Here is a 21,487-nt window from a genome sequence, read left to right on the forward strand (position 1 = left end):
TTTTTCGTATGCAAACCTATTTATGTGATAAATATACTATTTAGGTTTATGATTTATCATATACAGACCATTATTTCATTTGACCTTCACAATGACCTTGTTGTTAAGTGAGCGTTCCTGCTTTAGATACAAAGAGACACGTTCAATGATTAGCCCAGGTCCCTTGGACAGTAGCGGGGGGCAAAGCTAGGACTCAGGCAGCATGTTTGACCCCAAGTCCAGCAGGCCTGGTTTTGTCCTCAGATAAGAGATGACTGTGGGTGCGGTCATCCTCGTGAGGATGCACGGATAGCGCCAGGCAAGCTTTCCCTATGGCAGTGGTGGCACACTTGGTCATAGGTATTGGTCTGAGCCTTCCTTATCATACCGTTTTTCCCTTTTCCATGGGGTTTGTGGTGAGCAAGGAAGGACCAGGCAGAGTGGAAGGAGGAAAGCTGGAGCGTGCCGAGGGAGGCATTTCTCTTTCTGCCAGATGGTGAGTGTGTGACCAGACTGCGGCAGAGAATGAGCCATGCTCTGGGTGTAAAAGCTGCACTGTGAGCACACGTGACGATCTGAAAGGGTTAATTCTCCCTCAGGGGCTGACTTGTTCCAAAGAAGGGTCAACAGGTCTGGAGAGCAGTTTGATGCCTTTTCCTCCACTGGGGCTGTGGGAATTGACTCCCACAGAGCTGTTGTTGACAGTTTCTCTGTGTGATAGGGGAAACCTTTGCTAAAACCTTCTGGAACTTCTGATGGCCGATCAATGAGGAGTGATTGATGAAATCAGTCATTTTTCCCATCCACTGACTGTGAATAGTAAAACGTTTTTGCAAAACCAAAACGGGGATTTATCTGGCTTCAAAACGAGACCAGCCCTGCAAAGCAGAGTTGACTTTCCAGTGGATCTGAAAACTGCTGTTTTGACCTCAGCCAAGCAGTGCAGGCCATGAGCAGCAGAGTCAGCTTTGAGGACCTTCCAGAACCCTCTTGAAGCCTGATGAGGACACTTCTTAGGTTTTGATACACTTGACCATCCAGCACTTACCTCCTTGCCTTGGGTCTCCAAGTTTAATTTCCTGCTGCATTACAGCAACCAAAGGGAAAGGAACATATGCAAAGGCCTCTGAAGTTGCACTCGCATGGCGAAAGGCTGCAAGGAGCCCAGGTGTCTGGGCCTGCAGTACCCAGTGTGTACCAGCCTTCAGGGCTCGCTATTGACTCAGCACGTGCCTGGACTTCAAAGCATCCTCAGGCTCATACCTCATTTTTTTTTGGTCATATCATTCTTGTGGGACATTAGGGCTGGGGAGACTGGGATGGAGAGAAGTGAATTGCCCAGTTTCAGGTACCTTAGGAAACCAGGGGAAAGCTGAGCTGTTATTTGGGGTGGCCTGACTTCCCCATCCTGGTCAGACCTCGTGGATTGCGGGCCACTTTGAATGAGGGAGGTCTGCACATTGCAGGCGGTGAGTGCAGCAGGGCGGAAGAGGCTCTGAACCCTGTGTGCCTGCACCAGGCCTTGGCGAGGGGTCCTGCTGTCTCTTACTGGTGTTGGTAAGTAACCAGGTGGGATCCACAAAGCAAGGAGAGGTTGTGCCTTCCCACTGGGTTTCGGGTTTCATTTTGTTTTCCCTTCTTTGCTCATAATTTGTATCATGGTTGCGACATGAACTTTTTTTTTCCAAACTAATTTTTTTGGTTTCTTTTGTTTCTGTGGCAGAAAACAAACTGTAGGCCTTTCCCAGGTCCCTTCCACAAAGCCCCCCGGACCCACCTCTGCTTTGTCTTGGCTCTTTCTCTGTGTAACTCAATGGCACCGATGGGAAGATCGGTGTTTGGTGTTTGTGTGTGTTTTGGGGGCGAGGTGTGAGGGGAATCATGAAAAACACGAACATTTGGTATTTTCAAATAACCCTTCTCCCGGGCTGTTTTCTCCTGGCAGGATGACAGTGCCGATTTGAAGTGCCAGCTCCAGTTTGCCAAAGAGGAAGCCTTCCTGATGCGCAAAAAGATGGCCAAGCTAGGAAGGGAGAAGGACGAGCTGGAGCAGGAGCTCCAGAAGTACAAGTCCCTCTATGGGGATGTGGACAGCCCCCTGCCCACGGGGGAAGCAGGCGGGCCCCCCAGCACCAGGGAGGCTGAGCTGAAGCTGAGGCTGAAGATGGTGGAGGAGGAAGCCAACATCTTGGGCCGGAAAATAGTCGAGCTGGAGGTTGAGAACCGAGGCCTCAAGGCGGAGATGGAGGACATGCGGAGCCAGCAGGAGCGGGAGGGCCCGGGCCGGGACCACGCACCCAGCATTCCTACCTCACCCTTTGGCGACTCCCTGGAGTCCTCCACGGAGCTCCGCCGCCACCTGCAGTTTGTGGAAGAGGAAGCGGAGCTGCTCCGGAGGTCCATCTCCGAGATTGAAGACCATAACCGGCAGCTGACCCACGAGCTCAGCAAGTTCAAGTTTGAGCCTCCCCGGGAGCCGGGCTGGCTCGGGGAGGGTGTGAGTCCTAGTGCTGGGGGTGGGGCTCCCCTGCAGGAGGAGCTGAAGTCGGCCAGGCTGCAGATCAGCGAGCTCAGTGGCAAGGTACTCAAACTGCAGCACGAGAACCACGCGCTGCTGTCCAACATCCAGCGCTGCGACCTGGCCGCCCACGCCCCCAGTCCTCGAGACAGTGACGCCGAGAGCGATGCAGGCAAGAAGGAGAGCGATGGCGAGGAGGGCCGCCTGCCCCAGCCCAAGCGGGAAGGGCCTGTTGGCGGGGAGAGTGACTCAGAGGAAATATTCGAGAAGACATCAGGCTTTGAGAGCGGGAAGCCATCGGAGGCCAGCGAGCCGTGCCCCACGGAGCTCCTGAAGGCCCAGGAGGACTCCGAGTGCCTAGTGACCCTAAAGCACGAGGCCCAGCGGCTGGAGCGGACCATGGAGTGCCTCATCACAGACACCGACAGTTTCCTCCACGATGCCGGGCTGCAGGGTGGTGCGCCCTCACCAGGGCCTGGCCTGCAAGGTGAAGAAGATCAGGGCGAGGGGGACCAGCAGGAGCCCCACCTGCTGGGGACCATCAATGCCAAGATGAAGGCTTTCAGGAAGGAGCTGCAGGCCTTCCTGGAGCAGGTGAACCGCATTGGGGATGGCCTGTCCCCCTTGCCCCACCTCACAGAGTCCTCCAGCTTCCTCTCCACTGTGACTTCTGTGTCCCGGGACTCCCCCATCGGGAACCTGGGGAAGGAGCTGGGCCCCGACTTGCAGGTAAGGGGGCTCGTGGCTTCGCCTCCCTGCTCCACCTTGCTCTTCCTTCTTCTCGCTGGCATTGCTGCACTCGGGCTCACGCTGCTCACGGCTGCTTGGTTATGATTTCAAACCTGCATTGTACTAAAGCCTCCGGGGCAACCGGATCCTCTCTCTTGGTTGGGCTCCGTTGTTTTTTGTTTTTTTTTTTTAAGTTCTCTTGTATTGCCTTGTTTCTTTTTCCTTTTTCCTGTCTTATTTTTAACTGCACCGCGGCTCGTGGTTTAGAGGCCCTCCCAGACACGAGGCTAAGCCCATTGGAAGCAATAGGGCTCGACGCAGGCCGGCCTTGCTCCTCTCTTGGTGTCTCAAACAACCAGCCACCCGCTGAAGAAGCCGTGAGGAGGCTAAGACAAACGCATGTCACAGTCAGGATAATTAGCGGACTTGCTAACGAGCACGTCCCTTCCTGGGTGTGTTTCAAGGGACACAGTGCAGTCCAAGGCCCTAGGCAGCGCAGGCCCCCACTCCCGCTGGAGGATCAGCCGAAGCGGGTGAGGAGCGCGGTGCTGAGAAGGATGGTTTTGGTGGAAAAGCTCTGCTGGCTCCCGCCGCCCTGACGCCGCGGGGGAGGGCGCGGAGGGCCTCCGAGGACTGCTGTCCTAGCCTCGCCTTGGGTGCATGGCCCAGCTGCCGCCCTGGACTGTGGCTTTGGCTGCTCGACCCACAAGTAAGGAAGGAAGAGCCTCGTTTTCCATTTCCTTCGCGGGTAGCGTGCTTGCAGTTGAGTTCTGGATTCACGCATCGCCATCGCATGTGCCCCGTAACCAGTGTTTTGCACCCCTACTTTCTCTTTTTGCTTTTCAGATGTGTCCACCCGCCCTTTTGCTCATCCTCATCTCGGGTCTGTTCTCGTCACTTTCTTACGCCACTGTCTTTAAGCTGGTGTTTCTGTTCATGCCATTCTTTGTTCATTTTCTCAGTTGTCTCCTTTATCCATTATTGTTTTCTTCATCCCCCCTCCCTGCCCCCACCTCCTTGTCCTTTGTTTTTTTTGTTGTTGTTGTTCAAATTTTTAAAAACAACAACAAATCCCTCCCGTGCACCTAACAGTCCAGACTGAGAGAGCAGCTGGAGTGGCAGCTCGGGCCTGCCCGAGGGGACGAGCGGGAGAGCCTGCGCCTCCGAGCCGCGCGGGAGCTGCACCGCCGCGCAGACGGGGATGCTGGGAGCCACGGGCCAGGACGCCAGAGCTGCTTCAGCCTGGAGGTCAGCGCAAGCAAGCAATCCCCCCCACCGTCCCCCTCCTTTTCCTGTGTGGCTGGCTGTGTGACGGTTTCTGCCCCAGACAAGGCCCTGAGGGAACATGGCAGGAGGAGGTAGAAATTTGGGCGGAACTCACTTGGCAGCAAACACATTGCAGGGCACTGGGACAGGCAGGTGTGTGCAGGTGCGTGCGGGGAACTGCTGTGCTTGTCAGACAGAAGGACAGCTCACTGCAGGCACTGTCCACCTCCTGTTCCTGCAGATCTGGGGCACCTGGAGGTAGGCTCCTTGGTGAGTGCATAGTGGCTTCTTGTCCAACTGCAGAGAAAGAAGGGATGAAAACCCAACATGGGCTTTCCTGCAATGGAGGAAACTCCCCTTAGGGCTCCCCTTTTCAGTTCTTTGTTGCCTGTGTCTCTGTGACTGTCCCATGGTCTTGAGTGACATTGCTGGCTGGTTGGGAGAATCAGGGAGTCTCTCTCCTGACCTGTGGGCACCCTTATCAGTCTCTGTCACCACAGCAACCCCATGTACACATGGCTCCAGCCACCAGAGATTGGAACCATTGTGAGCAGCCTGGAAGAGTGGAAGCTCCTAGACACAGGCCACCCCACCTGGGAGATAAACGGGGTTCCCAAGGAACGAGCCCTGGCGCTGCCCCTACTGGTCAAGGCAGGTTGTTGGCAGGGCTGGAGCAGCATATTCTTCACTAGAGAAGGACAGTAGCTTCTCTAAGACACTGATGAAGATTCTTAATTTCTTAGTCCACTTGGGGATGTTACCACTTAGCTCCAGGGCATGGGAGTGGCTCCCGCAGGGCAGGGGTGAGGGAGAGGTGAGGACCGCAACACTGACGGGAGACAGCAGCTCACCCAGCAGAAAAGCCAGCTGGATTTGATTAGGAGATGAAGTGAGCAGAGACAGGAGGGTGGGGCAGGGCCGGCGCTGCTATGACCTGGCCAGGCTGCCTGCTGCGTTGTCAGACAGTTGTTGAAGGGCTGCCGCCTTACTCACATGAGTCCCAATATCTCCCATTTGGGCCCTGAGGATGTGTGTCACACCTCTACCCTTGTGACAGAACACACAGCAGCACGAAAACAGCCTCTAAAAAGCTTAAATGAAAACAAAACAAGTTTTCAGAAACATCCTGTGCAGGCCCACCCTCCATCTGTCACCTGGGCAGAGGTCAGCCCTGCCGGAGAAGGTGGCATCTGGGTCCCTGCCCCAGAGGAAAGTAAACGTAGACCAGACAGAGATGCGTTCAAGGAGACATTCCACATGCCCAGCGGCCACGCTCGCATTGGTGCCAACCTCCCAGGAAACAAGCAGAACCTCCGTGAGCTGTGTGGAGCTGCCATGGGCATTCAGGGAGCAGCAGGGTGCCCCAGAGCTCTCGTAGTTAGAGGGTCCAGAATAAGCATTTGTAATGTTTTTAATGTTTTCTTAACACTGTGTTTGGACATAGAGTTAGACATGTATTACAGAACGTCATTCAGCGTATTTTCATTCCTAAATCACAAGTGAGATGTCCCTAAGTTTTGTGCCAAAAGTAGAGCAGGACAGGCAGATATTGGGGAACTGCCAGTTTCCCCACAGATGGAGTGATTTAGGACTCCATGGAACGATCACAGGAAGCGCCTTTGTTAGCCCAGACTGTACTCAGGGCCTTCCTCCGAGAACGCTGTTGTGTGAGCAGTAGCAAACCACAGTTACGCACATTTCCAGTGGCTGAGTGACCCACCTCCAGGATGGAAACCTCAGAAAGACACATTTCCCAGCTTTCAGCTAACACGGCCCCACAAGCTGTTGCTAGCGGGCATGTCCTGCCACACTGGAATTGACTCTGGCCTGGGCATCAGAGACCCTGGGCCCTAGCCTGGCTGTGTTCATTCCCAGCTCAATTTCTCAGGCAAGTCTCTCGACCTCTGTTTTCTCGTCTGTAAAATGGGCATGACAGCATTGCCCTGCCTACCCGACGAGATTACACAGGGGTAATTCAGAGCAAAGGAATTGTTAAATGAGGAAGCACCTTTAAAAGCCCAAATGCCATGTCTGTGTAAAGTATGATTTTTTTTTTTTTTTTTTTGAGACGGAGTCTTGTTCTTTTGCCAGGCTGGAGTGCAGTGGCACGATCTTGGCTCACTGCAACCTCCGTCTCCTGGATTCAAGCGATTCACCTGCCTCAGCCTCCTGGGTAGCTGGGACTACAGGTGCGCGCCACCACACCTGGATAATTTTTTGTATTTATGTAGAGACGGGGCTTCACCATGGCCAGGGGCTTCACCATGGCCAGGATGGTCTCGATCTCCTGACCTCATGATCCGCCTGCCTCGGCCTCCCAAAGTGCTGGGATTACAGACGTGAGCCACCACACCTGGCCTAAAGTACGATTAATAATAGAGAGTGCTATGCCCTGCCATTGGGGATTTCCAAGGGGGAAAGTGTGTCACAGCTTCCCTAGTCAGGGTCCTGGTTTTCCCTTCCCACTGTAGCTCTTTCTTCTTTGTCATGGGCTGTTTCTGGAACCACAGCTCTGGAACCACAGCACAGGGCATCCCCCTTACCTTTGATGGCCGGTTTTACAGGAAATGCGTCTTCCCTCCCAAATGTTCATCCTTCAAGGGGTGTCGCATGTAGCTGTGTGCAGTTACAGCCTGTATTAGAGAACTCTCCTCCTCCTGGATTCTTCTAGGTCCATATTGTGTAACCTGGAGCAGTGATAAGTTGTCACCATCATAAATGCATCACATAGCTTCAGAAACTTGTAGTGATTTGGGAGAGAGAAACACCTAGTTGAAGAAAACCAAATACTGAGTGACAATAAAGCTTCACAGGAAGTAGATTAGCAGAGTGAGCTGGTGCCATGTGGTGGCACAGGATCTCCAAATGCAGCTCAGAAAAGAATAGCAGGTCTTCAGATGAAGTCTCTCATTCTGCAAATGACAAAAATGAGGCCTGAGAAGTGAAGCGGCTCCCCAATAAACCCTCCTCCTGGTTGGTGGCAGAACTGGGTCTAGAACAGCCTCCAGCCAGCTGCAGCGCCCCCCTCCCCAGCACATCCCCGGAGGGATCTGATCTATAACAGCAGGAGAGCTCTGCACTGACCCCTGGGTGGGTTTCTAAAGAGTCACTCTAACAACTAATTGAACGGCCACTGTAGAGCCAACTGCCTTGTCATGGAATGGCACCTTTTTTAAACATCTGTCTAGCTTTCTTTAATTTTGTATATTTTTACAAGAAAGCTAAAAATCTCCATAGTGAAAGGCCAAGTCTAGGGAGCGTCATTTCCTAGAAGGGGAAGCAATGTGAATCAGGAGTTTTAAACATCCCTTGTTCTGATGTTTTTATTCACAAAGACATTTCACATAGAAGAGAAAACTCAATTCTGTTGCAAACACATCCTATTTATTTATTTTTTAAATAAGGCATGTTCTGGAGCCACTTTGATTCCTCCACAGTGTTTCCTTTTATTAGAGGAGCTGGATATGGATCACTCACAGAACCTGGGTCGGGAGAGGCTGCCCTGTCCCTGGTGTGAATGTCACTCTGACAGCCTTGTTAGTTTGGTCTTTGAATATGACATTGTGTTAAAGAATTGTACAATGGCCAATTCTGGGGAGTAGAACTCTTAAAAGCTTTTTAATGAGAACATCCCTGAATTTGCTGCCAACAGTTGCTTTCCCATGAGGCTCTAATGGAAACAGTACACAAAACTCCCATAAGTCAGCCCAGCAGCCAGGCCAGAGAAGCTGCTGTGTTAAGACTCATCAGACCCCACAGAGTAACTGGGAGAAAGACAAACATGGGCACCTTCATGCAGACTGAGGCAGGGCTGGAGCTGGAGGTCTTGCCAGCAGCTTTCTTTGCTCCCTTTTACATTTCCCTTTAAACCACCACCAATTTTGCCCTCCGGCCAACCATGACTGTACCTGTGTAGATCCCCCTTAGCTCTCTGCCCGTAGTTCCTCAAGGGTGTGGGAGGTGGCCCAATAGCACACCTAGTATCAATGGCATTAAGCAGAAGTTTTTAAAGAGGATCCGCTTCTGAAGCTGCACTTAGAAAATGCCTCTGTGTCTTTTGCCTTACGGATTTTTATATTTGGAGAAAGCGGAAAGAAACATTATTATTTCGAAAGACTCAGGTATTTTAGCTAGACAGAAACTACAACTACTACTCGTTGTTGTACCAGCAGCAGCAGTTATAACAATAAAGAGGATAAAAAGAAGTGCATTCTTACACATGACGCATTTTCGCAGATTGCAAATCTGGGCAGTGGAGGAGCCCTGCTGCTCAGACGCCGCCATTCACTAAATCTGGGAAAGGGGTGGCCTCTCCAGGAGGCCACAGCCAGAGCAAACTGAAGTTTAAAGTTTGTGGCAAACAGCCACAGCCGGAGCAAACTGAAGTCAGAACCCACGGACACCCACTAATGCATCAGTGCAGCCATCCAAAAATGAATTGCTAAAAAGTAACAGACTTCAGGATAAGTGTTCCTGCTGTCTGCCCTTCTCAGTGGATGTTCGCAAGATGCTCACGCTATGCACTGGACTCTTCTCTGACTTCGCTCCCTGGGGTTCCCATCAAATGTGAGACATTCGCATTTGTTAAGAGAGAGTGATGTGTAGATGGTTTGGAATGTGCGAGGCACCTTAAAAATAGTTCTGAATGAGAAATAGCCATGCACGGACACTGGTCAGATTTCAGATATAAAGGAGACCAGGCCTGTGCCTAGAGGATTGAGTTTCTGAGTCAGAAATCTCAAAGAGCTCTTCTCCTTAGTGCCTGCTTTTATCCTTCAATCAAGAAAGCACACAAAGCAGTCGCAATCCCACGTGCCTCAGCTGTGAAATGCCAGCCACAAGGAAGTTACGTGGGGTTTTATGCCAAGTATTTGCACACATGTGTTGGCCTCATGTACTGCTTTTGAAGTGAGTGGTTGCAAAACTGGCCAGAACAAAATAGAACCCTCCAGAAAATGAAGTCATGGTCATGGCAGTGGAATTGTCCTAATAGAGGAGTAGCATGGCTAGGCATGCTAGTGACTGTTATGAAAAGCCTTCCTTTTCTGTTTGTGTTTGAGATTGTGAAGTTACCTTCTTAAGTATGGGAAGTAATTTATAAGCCACTTTCTCTGGAGTTGGGGAAGTTAGCCTTTGTTAATCCCTGTGCGATGCAGCTCTGTTGGGGAAGGCATGGGTGGGAGTTTCAGAACACTGACATGGGAGGATGGTTGCAATGTCAAGACTAGTGTCTCAGCAGCCTCGGAGACAAGTGAGGATGGTGTTGGTTTAGATAAGCTGCTTTAATAGGGAGTTGAAGATGAATTTGATGTATAATCAGAATCCTAGGTAAGTGAACAAAGAATGGTTTTTAGAACCAAACTTTTGGGGATTGGGTGGCCAAGGGGAATTTTTTTAGAAGACATTTATGTTTCATGTGAAACTTTTCTCCAAATATATGTGATTGTATGCAGCTGTGTGACAGTAGAGTAATTCTAGGCAAAAACTTTTGCCATAGCATGTTTGTTTATTGTTTTTTGTAACATTGGAGTGACGTTGGCATCCCGGCTAGGAGCATTGTCCGTGGGAGTTTTAATATTGCATTAGCAAAAATGGACAATAAAGGAAAATGAAGCTTCTAATACATCAGGAGGATCTAATCATGTCTGCTACTGACCAGGCAGCAGTCTACAGAGACGACATTGGAGCCACTGTAGGTGGATCCGACTTCCCCAGTAAACAAACTCACAGGACCTCCTTTCCTGTGACCCTTCAAAGGTGTGGTTCAAACAAAAGAGCATGTTTTATATCCAATGACACTGAAGTATGAGCTTCATATATTGTTTCACATAAAAATGGTTTCTTAACATATGTATTATTTATTAAAATTAAAGCCAAACTAAATAGTTCATGTAACCTATAGAAACTAAACTAATAGAGCTTTGCTTTTCTTAAACGATAAGCTTGATTAGGATGTCTGTTTTTACACCTAATACTATAAAGCTTTTGGCTAGTAGCTAATGCATTAAATAAGGAGGATTTTTTACATTTTAAGTTTATAGAATAATATGTAAAGCTGGAAAGTAAAACTGGCAGGAGAGCAGCCTCGGTGACCTGGAAACGGTCCTATGCAGAACACTTGAGATACAGGAGGGCAGGTGTGGCCGCTGTGTTTACCTCTCTATCCCCCATGCTTTAGATGGTGCCTAGCACTGGAGGTGCTCAATAAATATTGAGTAAAACACTGCATAAAATACAAAGTATCTCTTAAATACATCGCTGAATTCCCAGGAAATTTAGGGAAGTCTTCAAGAGTTGGAATTGATTTTAGAATTGAGAACCAGAAGGCTGGGTGTGGTGGCTCACGCCTCTAATCCCAGCACTTTGGGAGGCTGAGGTGGGCGGATCACTTGAGGTCAAGAGCTCGAGACCAATCTGACCAACATGCTGAAACCCTGTCTCTACTAAAAATACAAAAATTAGCTGGGTGTCGTGGCAGGCATCTGCAAACCCCAGCTGCTCAGGAGGCTGAGGCAGGAGAATCACTAGAGCCAGGAGATAGAGGTTGCAGTGAGCCTAGATTGCACCACTGCACTCCAGCCTCGGTGACAGAGCGAGACCCTGTCTCAAAACAAAACAAAATAAAAAAAGAATTGAGAGCCAAAGTGGTCTCTGTGGTCCTTAGGTGGGTGGATTAGGGAGATTGTTGCCGGAACTGGTTAAGTGGGAGCCTTGGGTTTCAGAAGCTCCAAGGGAACAGGAGATGGGGCCTGGGACCAACACCTGCAGGGAAAGAAAGGAAGCAAAGAAGTGTCTGCCTGCTGGCCTCAGGGAAGGGAGCAGGGAGCGGGAGGCAGTGGGGACACTGGTCTCCCCAGCATGTGCTCTGGGTCAGGAGTAGGAGGGCTAGAGCTGGCCTCACCCAGGCTCAGGCTTTGAATTGATGTTACCAGTTTGGCCCAGGAATCCCAAAGAAAAGGATTTATGTCATATTGCTAGCTCCAGCAAACACAAAACCAATCTGGAGGCACATTCTCCACCCAGATCCATACTAGATCTATAGATAATTGCCCCTAGGAGATGAAGTCTCAGTGCAGAACTTCACACAAGCCAAGAATGTCCAGCAGGGACTTGAGCTGGCAGACATGGCAGATAGCAGGATTCAGCCCTGTGACTGCAGATAATAGAATTATCAGATGAGTGCGTTCACAGTTATTAAAGGCAAGCAAACAGGAGAGGAGTATGTCACCATCATAAAAGACCACACATTTTTTTAAAACAACAGAACTTTTAGAAATGAAAAATCAGTCATTGAAGCCAATTTAACATGTAGGGAAATGCATCTTTTCAAAGAGAACCCCAAACATTGCTTAATGTATATAAAAGACTATAATAATCTTGAAAAACTAGCAAAGCAAAGAGACATTTAATGCTCTCAGAAGTTGTCGAGTTTTTTGGAAATAGGATGTTTAAATCTCTAGCTTTCAAAATTTTATGCCTAACTTGGAGAATCCCCAGTGTCTGATTTTCTGTCTCTGTTCTTCTTTCTTTCATACCCCTCTCTCATATCCCCAGTGCTGAGGGAAGTGCTCTGCTCTTCTATTTTTTGCAGTTTCTGTTCTTGGTTTTCACTTTTGACAACCTAGGTCCCATCAGATTAGGAGGATAAACAGTATCCAAAAGGAGAAGTAGATGAGTTAAAGGGATTCAGAATGAACCAGTGAAAGTGCATGTATTTCATTGCAACAATCCACTCTGATTCCCAGTTTTATAAAACACCTCTTTTCAAGTAGCATAAACCAGTGGGTAAAATGTCATGCTTAAATTTTGTTGATGCCTGAGATTTTTAGCATAACAATGTTTCTATCTCTAAAAAGCACGTTTTATTTCAAAAGTAATGACCCTGACTCCTCTATCTTGGCATTAGAATATAAAAGGTAGACTTTACCAATAAAAATCATGATACGGATTCCACCACCTATCTTGAACTTAACATGTAGTAAGTACATCTTCGTGCGATTCCCCTTAGGCAGCATGTGCCATTGGGAGGCCTGAAGCCATGCATCTCTGCTAATTGATAAAGCCCCGCCCCATTGCCCTGAACATAGGGGGTCAGACCGCCTCTATAAAAGAAAGGCACCCTCGGTTGAGCAGGAAAAATTCTAATAAGAAAGCATATGAAAAAATTAATTATGCAACTCAGAAAGACCTGATGACTCGGAGAGGGAATCCAAGAGGCTGACGTGATAGGTGGTCATGCCTGCCTTGGTCGTAGTCAGCTCTGACTGCCCAGCATCCAGAAGCCACTGTCAGAGCAAGGACACCTCTGACATACCTTGGCTTCCTTCTGTCGGCCTGGTTTGTGGTTATGGTGGTGGGTGAAGCTGCCTGCTCCCCTCCTGGGTAAGAGATGCAAGGCAGGTGGAACTGTCCCTCCCTGGCAGTAACATGGGAGGTAACGTGGGAGCTGTGGAGCCCAGAGGGAAGTCCCAGGGGGGTTGCCACAGTCACTCCACTGCTGCAGTGCCGACATGTGCTGTCTCGCCTTGTGTGTCTCTGGCTTGTGCAGATGTCTGTCCTGCGTCGTCAATTCAGGCAGAGTTCTGATTTCCACTAAACCCCTTCCTTTATCCCACCAATCAGCTCAGGGGCCCCCCTGTTTTACCTGAGCAGAGTGTATCCATAGAGGAGCTACAGGGTCAGCTCATGCAGGTGGCCAGACTGCATCAAGAGGAGACAGAGACATTTACAAACAAGATCCATAAGGTAAATATTTAACATGGATTTCAGCACGACCGCTTCATGAACTGTACAGTTCCAAAGGAGAAATGCCACGATGCATTTTCAAAGAAGGCTGTCTGTTGCATACAGGCTGCTAGACTCTTGGGCACCTATGGAGAGGTCACCCATTCTAGCTGACCCCTTCTCAGACACCCCTAAACATAACTCTACCTTTCTGTTCTGGCACGTGCTTTTCAGCATCTACACTGTGGTCTCAGCAAGGTCTTCCTTATGCCTAATCCAGACTTTCCTGCAGCATTACCAGCCTGACATCAAGGAAGGGCCTAAATGTAACTGGACAGAAAAGTATGCCTGTCACCTCTGCTGATGTTGGGTGAATTTTCTGCTAGAAAAATTAGCAACTCACCCTAAACCGTTGTCTTCAAAAAAACCTGCCACAACTTGAGCTGTGGCCTGATTAACCTCTGTTATTCTAGAATAACCTGGTACTGGCTAATTTTATCTTCCAAATCCTTCCCCAGAGTTCTGAGTAGAAAGGATTCGCAGAGGTGGGCACTCATTGCCCTGGACATCCCTGAGAATGGCCCAATCCCTGCCACCCCAAATCGAATTAAGTTGTGAAAAGATATCTAGGTTCAGAATTGCTGCAGCTGCTCTTCCCCTTTGTATTTGTTCTTGAAAGATAGCTGTGTCTTTAAAACTAAACAAAGCAAAGCAGTTGATCTTGAATAGAGCACCTTGGTGTTTTAAAATGCATATCCTGTGCAAATAAGGTCTTGGTGTTTCTAAGAACTCATTTTGGTGAGGAATGTGTGCTACACATAAGCCCCTATGTTGACTGAGGCCATGTGATTTAAATGGGTCACAAACTGATTAAGGGAATCAGCGCCTTCCCTGCACCTTGCAGCTTAGGAAAGGCAGGGCTAAATGCCAAGATCTAAATACTTTCTGCCAACTTCTACCATTAGATGCATGATTCGTTTTAAATGTTTCCTTTATAGGTCAAGTTGCACACCTCATTGTCAGAGGAAAATAATTTCATATTCCTTGAAAGATAAATTGCTAAGTAAAATTAAAAAAAAAACTTTCTGCATTGTACCAAAAATAATTCGAAAAGTGAGTTTATTGCTGAGGATGCTGCTAGCACAATGTCCGGGGCCCCTGTGTTTCTAGTATGTGAGTTGATGGTGAGGGAGGATTGCAGAAGTGGCTTTGGATGGTAGGAGATGCCCTCTAGGAAGGGAAAGTGCCCCCTAAAGTACCCAGAGGGCAGACAATTGAGCTCTGAGACTTGGGAAGTACATGGAGCCATGGAACAGAAGGAGCTGGAAAGGGCAGAAGTGAGGGAGAGAAAGGAAGTCTCTCCAGGAGGGCCTGGGTGCAGTGCTGCAGATGCTGTCTCCTGTGGTGCAGGTCCCAGCCTCTCCACAGCCAGGCAGGAAGGCGGCTCATGTTACCTTCACATTGCCCCTAGGCCAGTGAAGCTTGCCCAGCACAAGTCAGTAAAATAATAAAATAAAAATGAAGAAAAAAAGAAGAAGATTACAGGACCCTCTAAATTGATTATGTCAAGGGTGAGGTTAAGTCATGGAGACTGAGTCATGAAACATGTTTTGTTTCTTAGATTATAGATGAACGCTCTTCCTCATTGTTCTTGTTTGGTAAACGACTAAGAGACAAGAGACCAGACCTCCCTTCTTTTTAATTACTGATCTTTGTTATAGATTAACTGCCTCTTTTATTGTCATGTACCTAACTCAAACCAGATGGTGTAAAAGATCCCATGACTGTTACATCTTCAGTGTGAAATGTTAAATATACTTGCCCCACCCACCATAAAAACCACCTTGACTGATCAATAGGAAATTGCAGATGCTGAATGTCTGGTGCGCTAGGCTGCCCTTATGTCTGCAGGGAAGAACCAGTGGTGGAATGCTGAGGGCTGCTGAGATGGTGAATAAAATCGCTTGTTTTCTGTTATTTCAGTCAAAAATGCAGTAAAGGTCAGGTATTGGGAGAGCGGCCACAGAAGTCGCTGTCTAGACCTGTGGGCCTTTCCAGAGCTACTTCTGACTCTTCACTGGCCTTTAGCTCATTGGCCTCGGGCAGCTGTGGTTCTATTCCCATGGCCTCTGAGAATTAATTAAGTACTTTAAGGAGAAAAACATATCCCTGCCTTAGTTTTTGGCATAAGAGGGAGTGTTAAGAGAAGATAGTTGATAACCTTCAGGCTGGCATTCCAACCCTTTATTGGTCTATGGAATATAAAGCTTTGATCCCATAATGTCGCTTCAGCTACTATAAATATTATTTATAGATATTATTCTTGTGCCCTTATATACAAAGTGATATTTTATTCACTCTTTTGCTTTTTAGTATTGACACATTACAATTGTTGCTTGTAAGAGTGTTTATGGGGGGGATGTTGGCAGGAACTTAATGTGGAGATGCAAGGTATTTCTTTTCCTAAGAGATATACACATCTAATAGGAACATCAAGTCTTTAAGCATGGAAATAGGTTGTCAGACTCACTTTGCTGTTTCCACACCATTGTATGCTGTTGAGGCCTAAGTACTTGGAAGAATTCCTTCCGCCCAGCCTGCCCTGCTCTCTACCAGCTGGGGCTCTCTTCTATCAGGGGCTGTTGGGAGTCAGGGGGCTCAGGAAGTAGAGGGGAAGGATTTACACTTCTTTTCCTCTTTACAATTGTAATGTGCCTTTGAGTTCCCAGCCCATGTACAGAGGGGACATGGAATCTGCTTATGTGGGATTCAAGTCAGTGGTAAGCCATATTTCCAAGACACAGTTTTCCTGAAGGAGTTTAGAGACATCTAAAAACACCATGAGAGACTTAATAATGAAAAATGATCATAATACCTTACTTTGAAACAGCACTTGTTTCTGAATCATAAGACTCATGGGGTTTTGTAAACAGGAAACGTCTGAAGCTCTTAAAGCAAGCTTCTGGGGCTCCTGTGTTTCACATCTTGTATGCAGTATGACAGAGACTGAGTGGCAGTTTGCAGGGACTCCTGGTTTGGTTTGGGTGGTGATTTGGATTAGCCACTTGTCATACTATCTCTTTTGTTCCATTCAAGATGGAGGAGGAGCATCTCTATGCCTTGAGATGGAAAGAACTGGAAATGCACAGCCTGGCTTTGCAAAACACCCTCCATGAGCGAACCTGGAGTGATGAGAAGAATCTGATGCAGCAGGAGCTCCGGTCCTTGAAGCAGAACATTTTCCTCTTCTACGTCAAACTCAGGTGGCTGCTGAAACACTGGCGGCAAGGGAAGCAGATGGAGGAGGAAGGAGAGGAGTTTACTGAGGTAACTCTGCTTTAGAGTTCCTTTTATTTGCATCTGTTTTGTTCTTGACCCCCAGACACTGCTGTCTCCTCACCCACCCTACACACAGTCATGTTCTATTATTTTATTTTTCAGTATTTGATTAACATCTAATATTGCTACAAAAAAAGATTTAGAGCAATTCATACAGACACATAGATAAGAGAAACATAGGTGACCGAAACATCAATAACTTTCCTATATACAAGCAAATATAACAGAAGTAACATTACAGTAGCAAGAGCAGGTATGCTAGGCATAAACTTAGAATAGTGCAGGAACTAAATGAGGAAAACCACAGACTTCCCTGCAAAAACTGTGTGATGTTCATAAGTGAGGGACGGGCAGAGGCAGGTGCTTTGGTTGCCTACTCAATGTCTACTCTCTCTTTTTTCATTTGTACATGTTCATGGAATGCAAGTGCAGTTTTGCCACATTAATATTTTGCATTGTGGTGAAGTCATTATTATTTTAAATTATTTTGTCAATTTTGGTCCAAGAAATGGAAATGTAGCCCCTTGTTCAGTTATATATGAAACCATGAATTCTGTGCTATGTTCTTACCTAGTTTTAAGAGTGTTCAGGTCCATAACTCCATGCTGTAGCAAAGTTTCACTCCCATCTCCTTTACTGCTCATTTATAAATTCATTGAGGTTATCACCCTGAGGTCCTGCACCATCTCATTCAAGCTGGTTTGTAAACACTGGTTTCTAAAACGTTTGCTCTTCTTTTGTTCGAGTTTTGTTCCTAGATGTGAAAGCCTGTCCTGCCCACACAGTTTTAAAAGGATCTTTTCTAAGCCTCAGATGAGTCACTTTGCCACCTCTAAAATTTGTATATGTTCTTCCTGTTATACCTCCCAGGTTTATAATAGCAACAGAACAGAGATCTTTGCCTTCTGATTGCTTTTTTAATGATTAAGTCAGAGTGACCATTTGTGCTGCAGGCTCCTTCCTGGGCTTGCTTCCTGGCACACTTGGGGCTGGAGCCACTGGTGTTCTGTGTATTCTGTGTATTCTGAACATCCACTGCCCTGGCTCCTTGGCCAGCTGCTTCGAGGCATTGTGAATTGTTGGTTTCTTTTTAGTTCCCAAAGACCTTTTGTCTGCTTTTCACTCTAGGGAACAGTGTATGTAAATTTAAGTTCTCATCCTCAGAATGGGAAAATACAGTGATCCCTTTATTCAGGGTGAAAAAAGTCTTCAAAAACCAATTCCAACAGCTTCCAACTATCCATGACATAGAAAATCATTATTAAGCAGAATGTAGAAATCGTTGTAAAGTTTCCTGTTAATCAGTACTCTGGAGTTCCTCCTCCTTTAACTTAAAAACCATAGCTATAAGCAATACTAATTTATAAGGAGTAGGATTAAAATTTCTCTTTAACATCTTCGAATAAGTTGAGCACCTACCCTGTGCAATTTAAATGCAGGAAGTACCAATGAGTGAAATGGCCAAAATGAGCATTTTAGGGGTAATGACTGAGAAATACAGGCCTTGATAATCCATAAAGGGGATCATTATCTTCAAACAATGAAAATCAGGCTATACAGCAAAAGGATTTGGCTGCAGCTGTAATCGTCACCTCCTGCCTGTTTCAGGGTGAGCATCCAGAGACCCTCCCCAGGCTTGGGGAGCTTGGAGTCCAGGCGGGTCACCAGGTGGATGGCCCAGACCGCGACGATGGTGACCGAGGCTGTGGCTTTCCAGTGGGGGAGCACCCCCAACACTCTCGGCTGCAGATTGGAGACCACAGCTTGCGACTGCAGACTGCAGACAGGGGACAGCCCCACAAGCAGGTGGGTGCCTCCATCCAAGCCCGTCGCCCTGCCCACACCAGAGAGAGGAGACTCCTAAGCCACATTTGTGTCATTTTGTTTCAAACGTTGGCCTTCAGGTAGCAGAAAATTCCTCTGCCTGACCACAGCCACTTGTTGTCATTTGTGATGCTGGGTTTTTGCTAGAAATCACCTCATCAAGCCTTTCATTTTAATGTCAGCTCACTCTTTCATTTGAGTTACCCATATAAATAAGGACCGTAGTAAGGGCAGATCAATGGTGTGTGTCCCTGCTGGGGCCAGTAAATATACCTCAGAGGCTCTGTCACTGGCAACATCATTCATTTGGCAGCGTAATATATAAGGAGAAAAGAACAAGTTTTTAAAAAATCCCCCAACATGGACGAAATATTTCAAGTTCTCTTTGGCCTACTTGAAACATAGTGTGCTCCCAAATAAAAGTATTTGATGATACTTTGAAAAATTTAAAGTATGTCTAGAGGTGAGACTTCAGTGTTATTAAGTAGCTGTTACTGTTGCCATAGACCACAGAAATAGAATCTACTTAATAAAGCAAAAGATACTACTGATAACATCCAAACTGCTTGCATTTTTATACAAAATGGCAGTGGTGGAGGATTTGGAGTAAGGAGCTCCTGAGCAGGACCCTCTAACCCGACTTGATTATTTATTAATAATAATAACCCTTCTCAGGGGGCTCCTAGAGTGAAGTTGGACACCCCTGGTCTAGGAGGCCTGCGTTCTGGGCTGAGGGTACAGGGCCAGGTGGACACGGGGCACAGCAGTCATCTGGGTGTGGCTCTAGCTTCTCAGCCCTAGATGCTCTGGGGCACTCCCTCTGCACTGGACGCCGCAGCTGCTGCTCCTCCCTGGCCCAGGCTCCCAGGGCCCGGAGCCGCTGCATCTCATGGGAGTGGGCCGTCACCAGAGTGCTGGCTCAGATCCAGATGAAGACAGGCGGCGAGCTTCTGAGTGCAGGCTGAGGGGAATTTGGGCTCCCCCTGCTCCCTCTCTATACAATCAGATTTTCACAGCTAAACAGCTGTTGGCTATGTACCCCGGTCCACCCTTCATTCTCCCTGAATAACATGACTCGAGAAGGAGATGATCCTTTCAAAGGAACTTTTACTCACATCCGTTAGAAAGTGCGCCATTCTGCCAGTGTCCATGGGGAGAATTTAGGTCATGGAATGAGTTTTCCAGCAATAATCTAGCTAGAAATGAAAATACTACTTTGCAAATAATACTTTAAAATCTACTAATTGTACTTTTTTAAAAGAAATGTTATCATTCAATCCCATAAATCATCTGTGCCTACCTCACATAATATTGCCACTGATGGCCACTGTTGCCACTTCACCAGAAACCTTCTGCATCTAAGAAAACGTGTTTCCCACGCATGAATGCAGATGCTTTAGACAAGGAGAAAACCTCGCACATCTGGTTTTCTAAACAACAGTCATTACTCTCAGGGTGGAAAATAATGTGAAGTCACTCAGCTGGAACCTCACATTCAGCATATTTTAATGTCATTTCCCTTTGCCGCCTGCTTCTTCCAACACTAGTTTTTAGCAATTACCCACGAAAGTAGAGACGGACCTGTGAGCCTCCACTGTGGCCCACGTGTGGTAGAAGTGTGTGGATGGATGGCGGGATGGAGTCCCGACACTCAGAATCAGGTGTGCCGAGTGGGCTGGTGTCCACAGTAGTGAAAGGAACACTGCGTGCACAACACTCTGTCCCAGGACGGAAGATCAATGAGCTCTACTGTAACGACAGCTGTTTCTCTGGGGGGAACATTCCCAGTTAGAGGATTTGCCTCTCTCTGACTGGCATGAGTATTAGCCAGGCAGCTGGGATGCAAGAGCCAGGGCACGTGTCTCACAGAGCTGCACAGAGCCTGGCTGTTCCAGAAACACTGAACACCTCGCAAGGTGATTAGTAGCATGGGAAACCTGGCCAAACCGCTTTCCAAAGGACAGGTTCTCAGTTGCAATATTCCTTAGGCCTCTGTCTTTGCTTTGTGACATATGGAACATTCTCACAACTGAACTCAAGTAGATAGCAACATTTATCATGTCCACGGAGGTTTTTTTTAAAAAATGCATATACTCATCAACCTTGGGATGGCTCATAACAAATCATCAGGTTGGCAAACATTTGGCTCCATAGATGTTCCCTGTTTCCCAGTCTTTAGCTACATGAGCTCACGGTCATGACCTGGTTACTCTAGAGCCACTGTGAGTGCTTTCAGTTTCCCCAGCCATCTGGAAGAGCAGAGGCCGTGCACACCCAAGAGCGAATCGTATAGTTCTCCTTGAGCTCCAGAACTCTCGCCACTGTGTTAAGCATTTGAGGCCAGCATTCCTATGCCATTTATGCATTTCATACTGGTTAGTAATTCCTGGAATCCAGCTTCTTCACACAAGGTGATTAATGGTGCAGGAATGATGGTCCTGGGGCTCCAACAGCTCATTTTCCCTACTTGGATTAACTTAAAAAGAAGTTACTTTTTCATTCAGGGTTGTGACCTAATTCTCTTTATCATTTAATAAAACAACTATGTTAAAAAAAAAAAAAAAGTGTGTAGAACCTAATATAAAATTCATGGGAAGAGTTGAAGCAATTATATTTCATATTTAAGTCTTCACCTGCTACAGTCACTGAGGAGACTCACTCAGTCCAGCATCAGGACTGAGGAGACTCCACTTCCCTGGACCTCTGCTCCTTGTCTGGCTCATGTGCTGCATTAGGGCCTTCAGGGGAGTCAGCCTTTCTCCTGCAAACAGAGCCCTTGGCTTCCTGGGCCTCTGGGGCCGTGGCTCTCCCAGACCCTGGCAGTCTTCCTTTCTGGCCATGCAGGCTGCTGGCCTTTGCTTTGCCCAACATACAGAAACTTCCAGAAAGAACACCCTTGCCAGAGGAGGCCTCACGTCAGAACTGTGAACAGCCTATTTTTTTTTTTTTTTTATAAGAAAGTTCTCTTGAGCCTAGATGGCATTTACATTTCAATTTTGTATGTCATACCGTGGTTCATTCTTCAGTTTATCCTGCAGCTGGGAGGCCTCCCTTAGGAGGCGTGCTACTCTTTCTGTAAAAGGAACCAGACCAGAGCTTAGGATCGTG

At 47.5% G+C, this 21,487-nt stretch overlaps 1 protein-coding gene across 13 annotated transcripts in view; it reads left to right on the plus strand.

Moving 5' to 3' along the window:
• The window catches only part of MTCL1 (microtubule crosslinking factor 1), a 134,063-nt gene that overhangs the window by 80,862 nt on the left and 31,714 nt on the right, over nucleotides 1-21,487 (plus strand). For 10 of the 13 annotated variants that reach the window (XM_032293352.1, XM_032293354.1, XM_032293355.1 and 7 more), the window contains 5 exons: nucleotides 1,925-3,226; nucleotides 4,319-4,474; nucleotides 13,115-13,237; nucleotides 16,313-16,543; nucleotides 18,164-18,361. In XM_032293352.1, the coding sequence (XP_032149243.1) occupies nucleotides 1,925-3,226; nucleotides 4,319-4,474; nucleotides 13,115-13,237; nucleotides 16,313-16,543; nucleotides 18,164-18,361 (2,010 nt within the window). The remainder of the gene's footprint in view (nucleotides 1-1,924; nucleotides 3,227-4,318; nucleotides 4,475-13,114; nucleotides 13,238-16,312; nucleotides 16,544-18,163; nucleotides 18,362-21,487) is intronic. The other 3 variants (XM_032293353.1, XM_032293359.1, XM_032293358.1) reach the window with 2 other exon arrangements.

Source organism: Sapajus apella, unplaced genomic scaffold (genome assembly GCF_009761245.1).
Source record: "Sapajus apella isolate SASKATOON/1434 unplaced genomic scaffold, GSC_monkey_1.0 scaffold29, whole genome shotgun sequence".
Taxonomy (NCBI): Eukaryota; Metazoa; Chordata; class Mammalia; order Primates; family Cebidae; genus Sapajus; species Sapajus apella.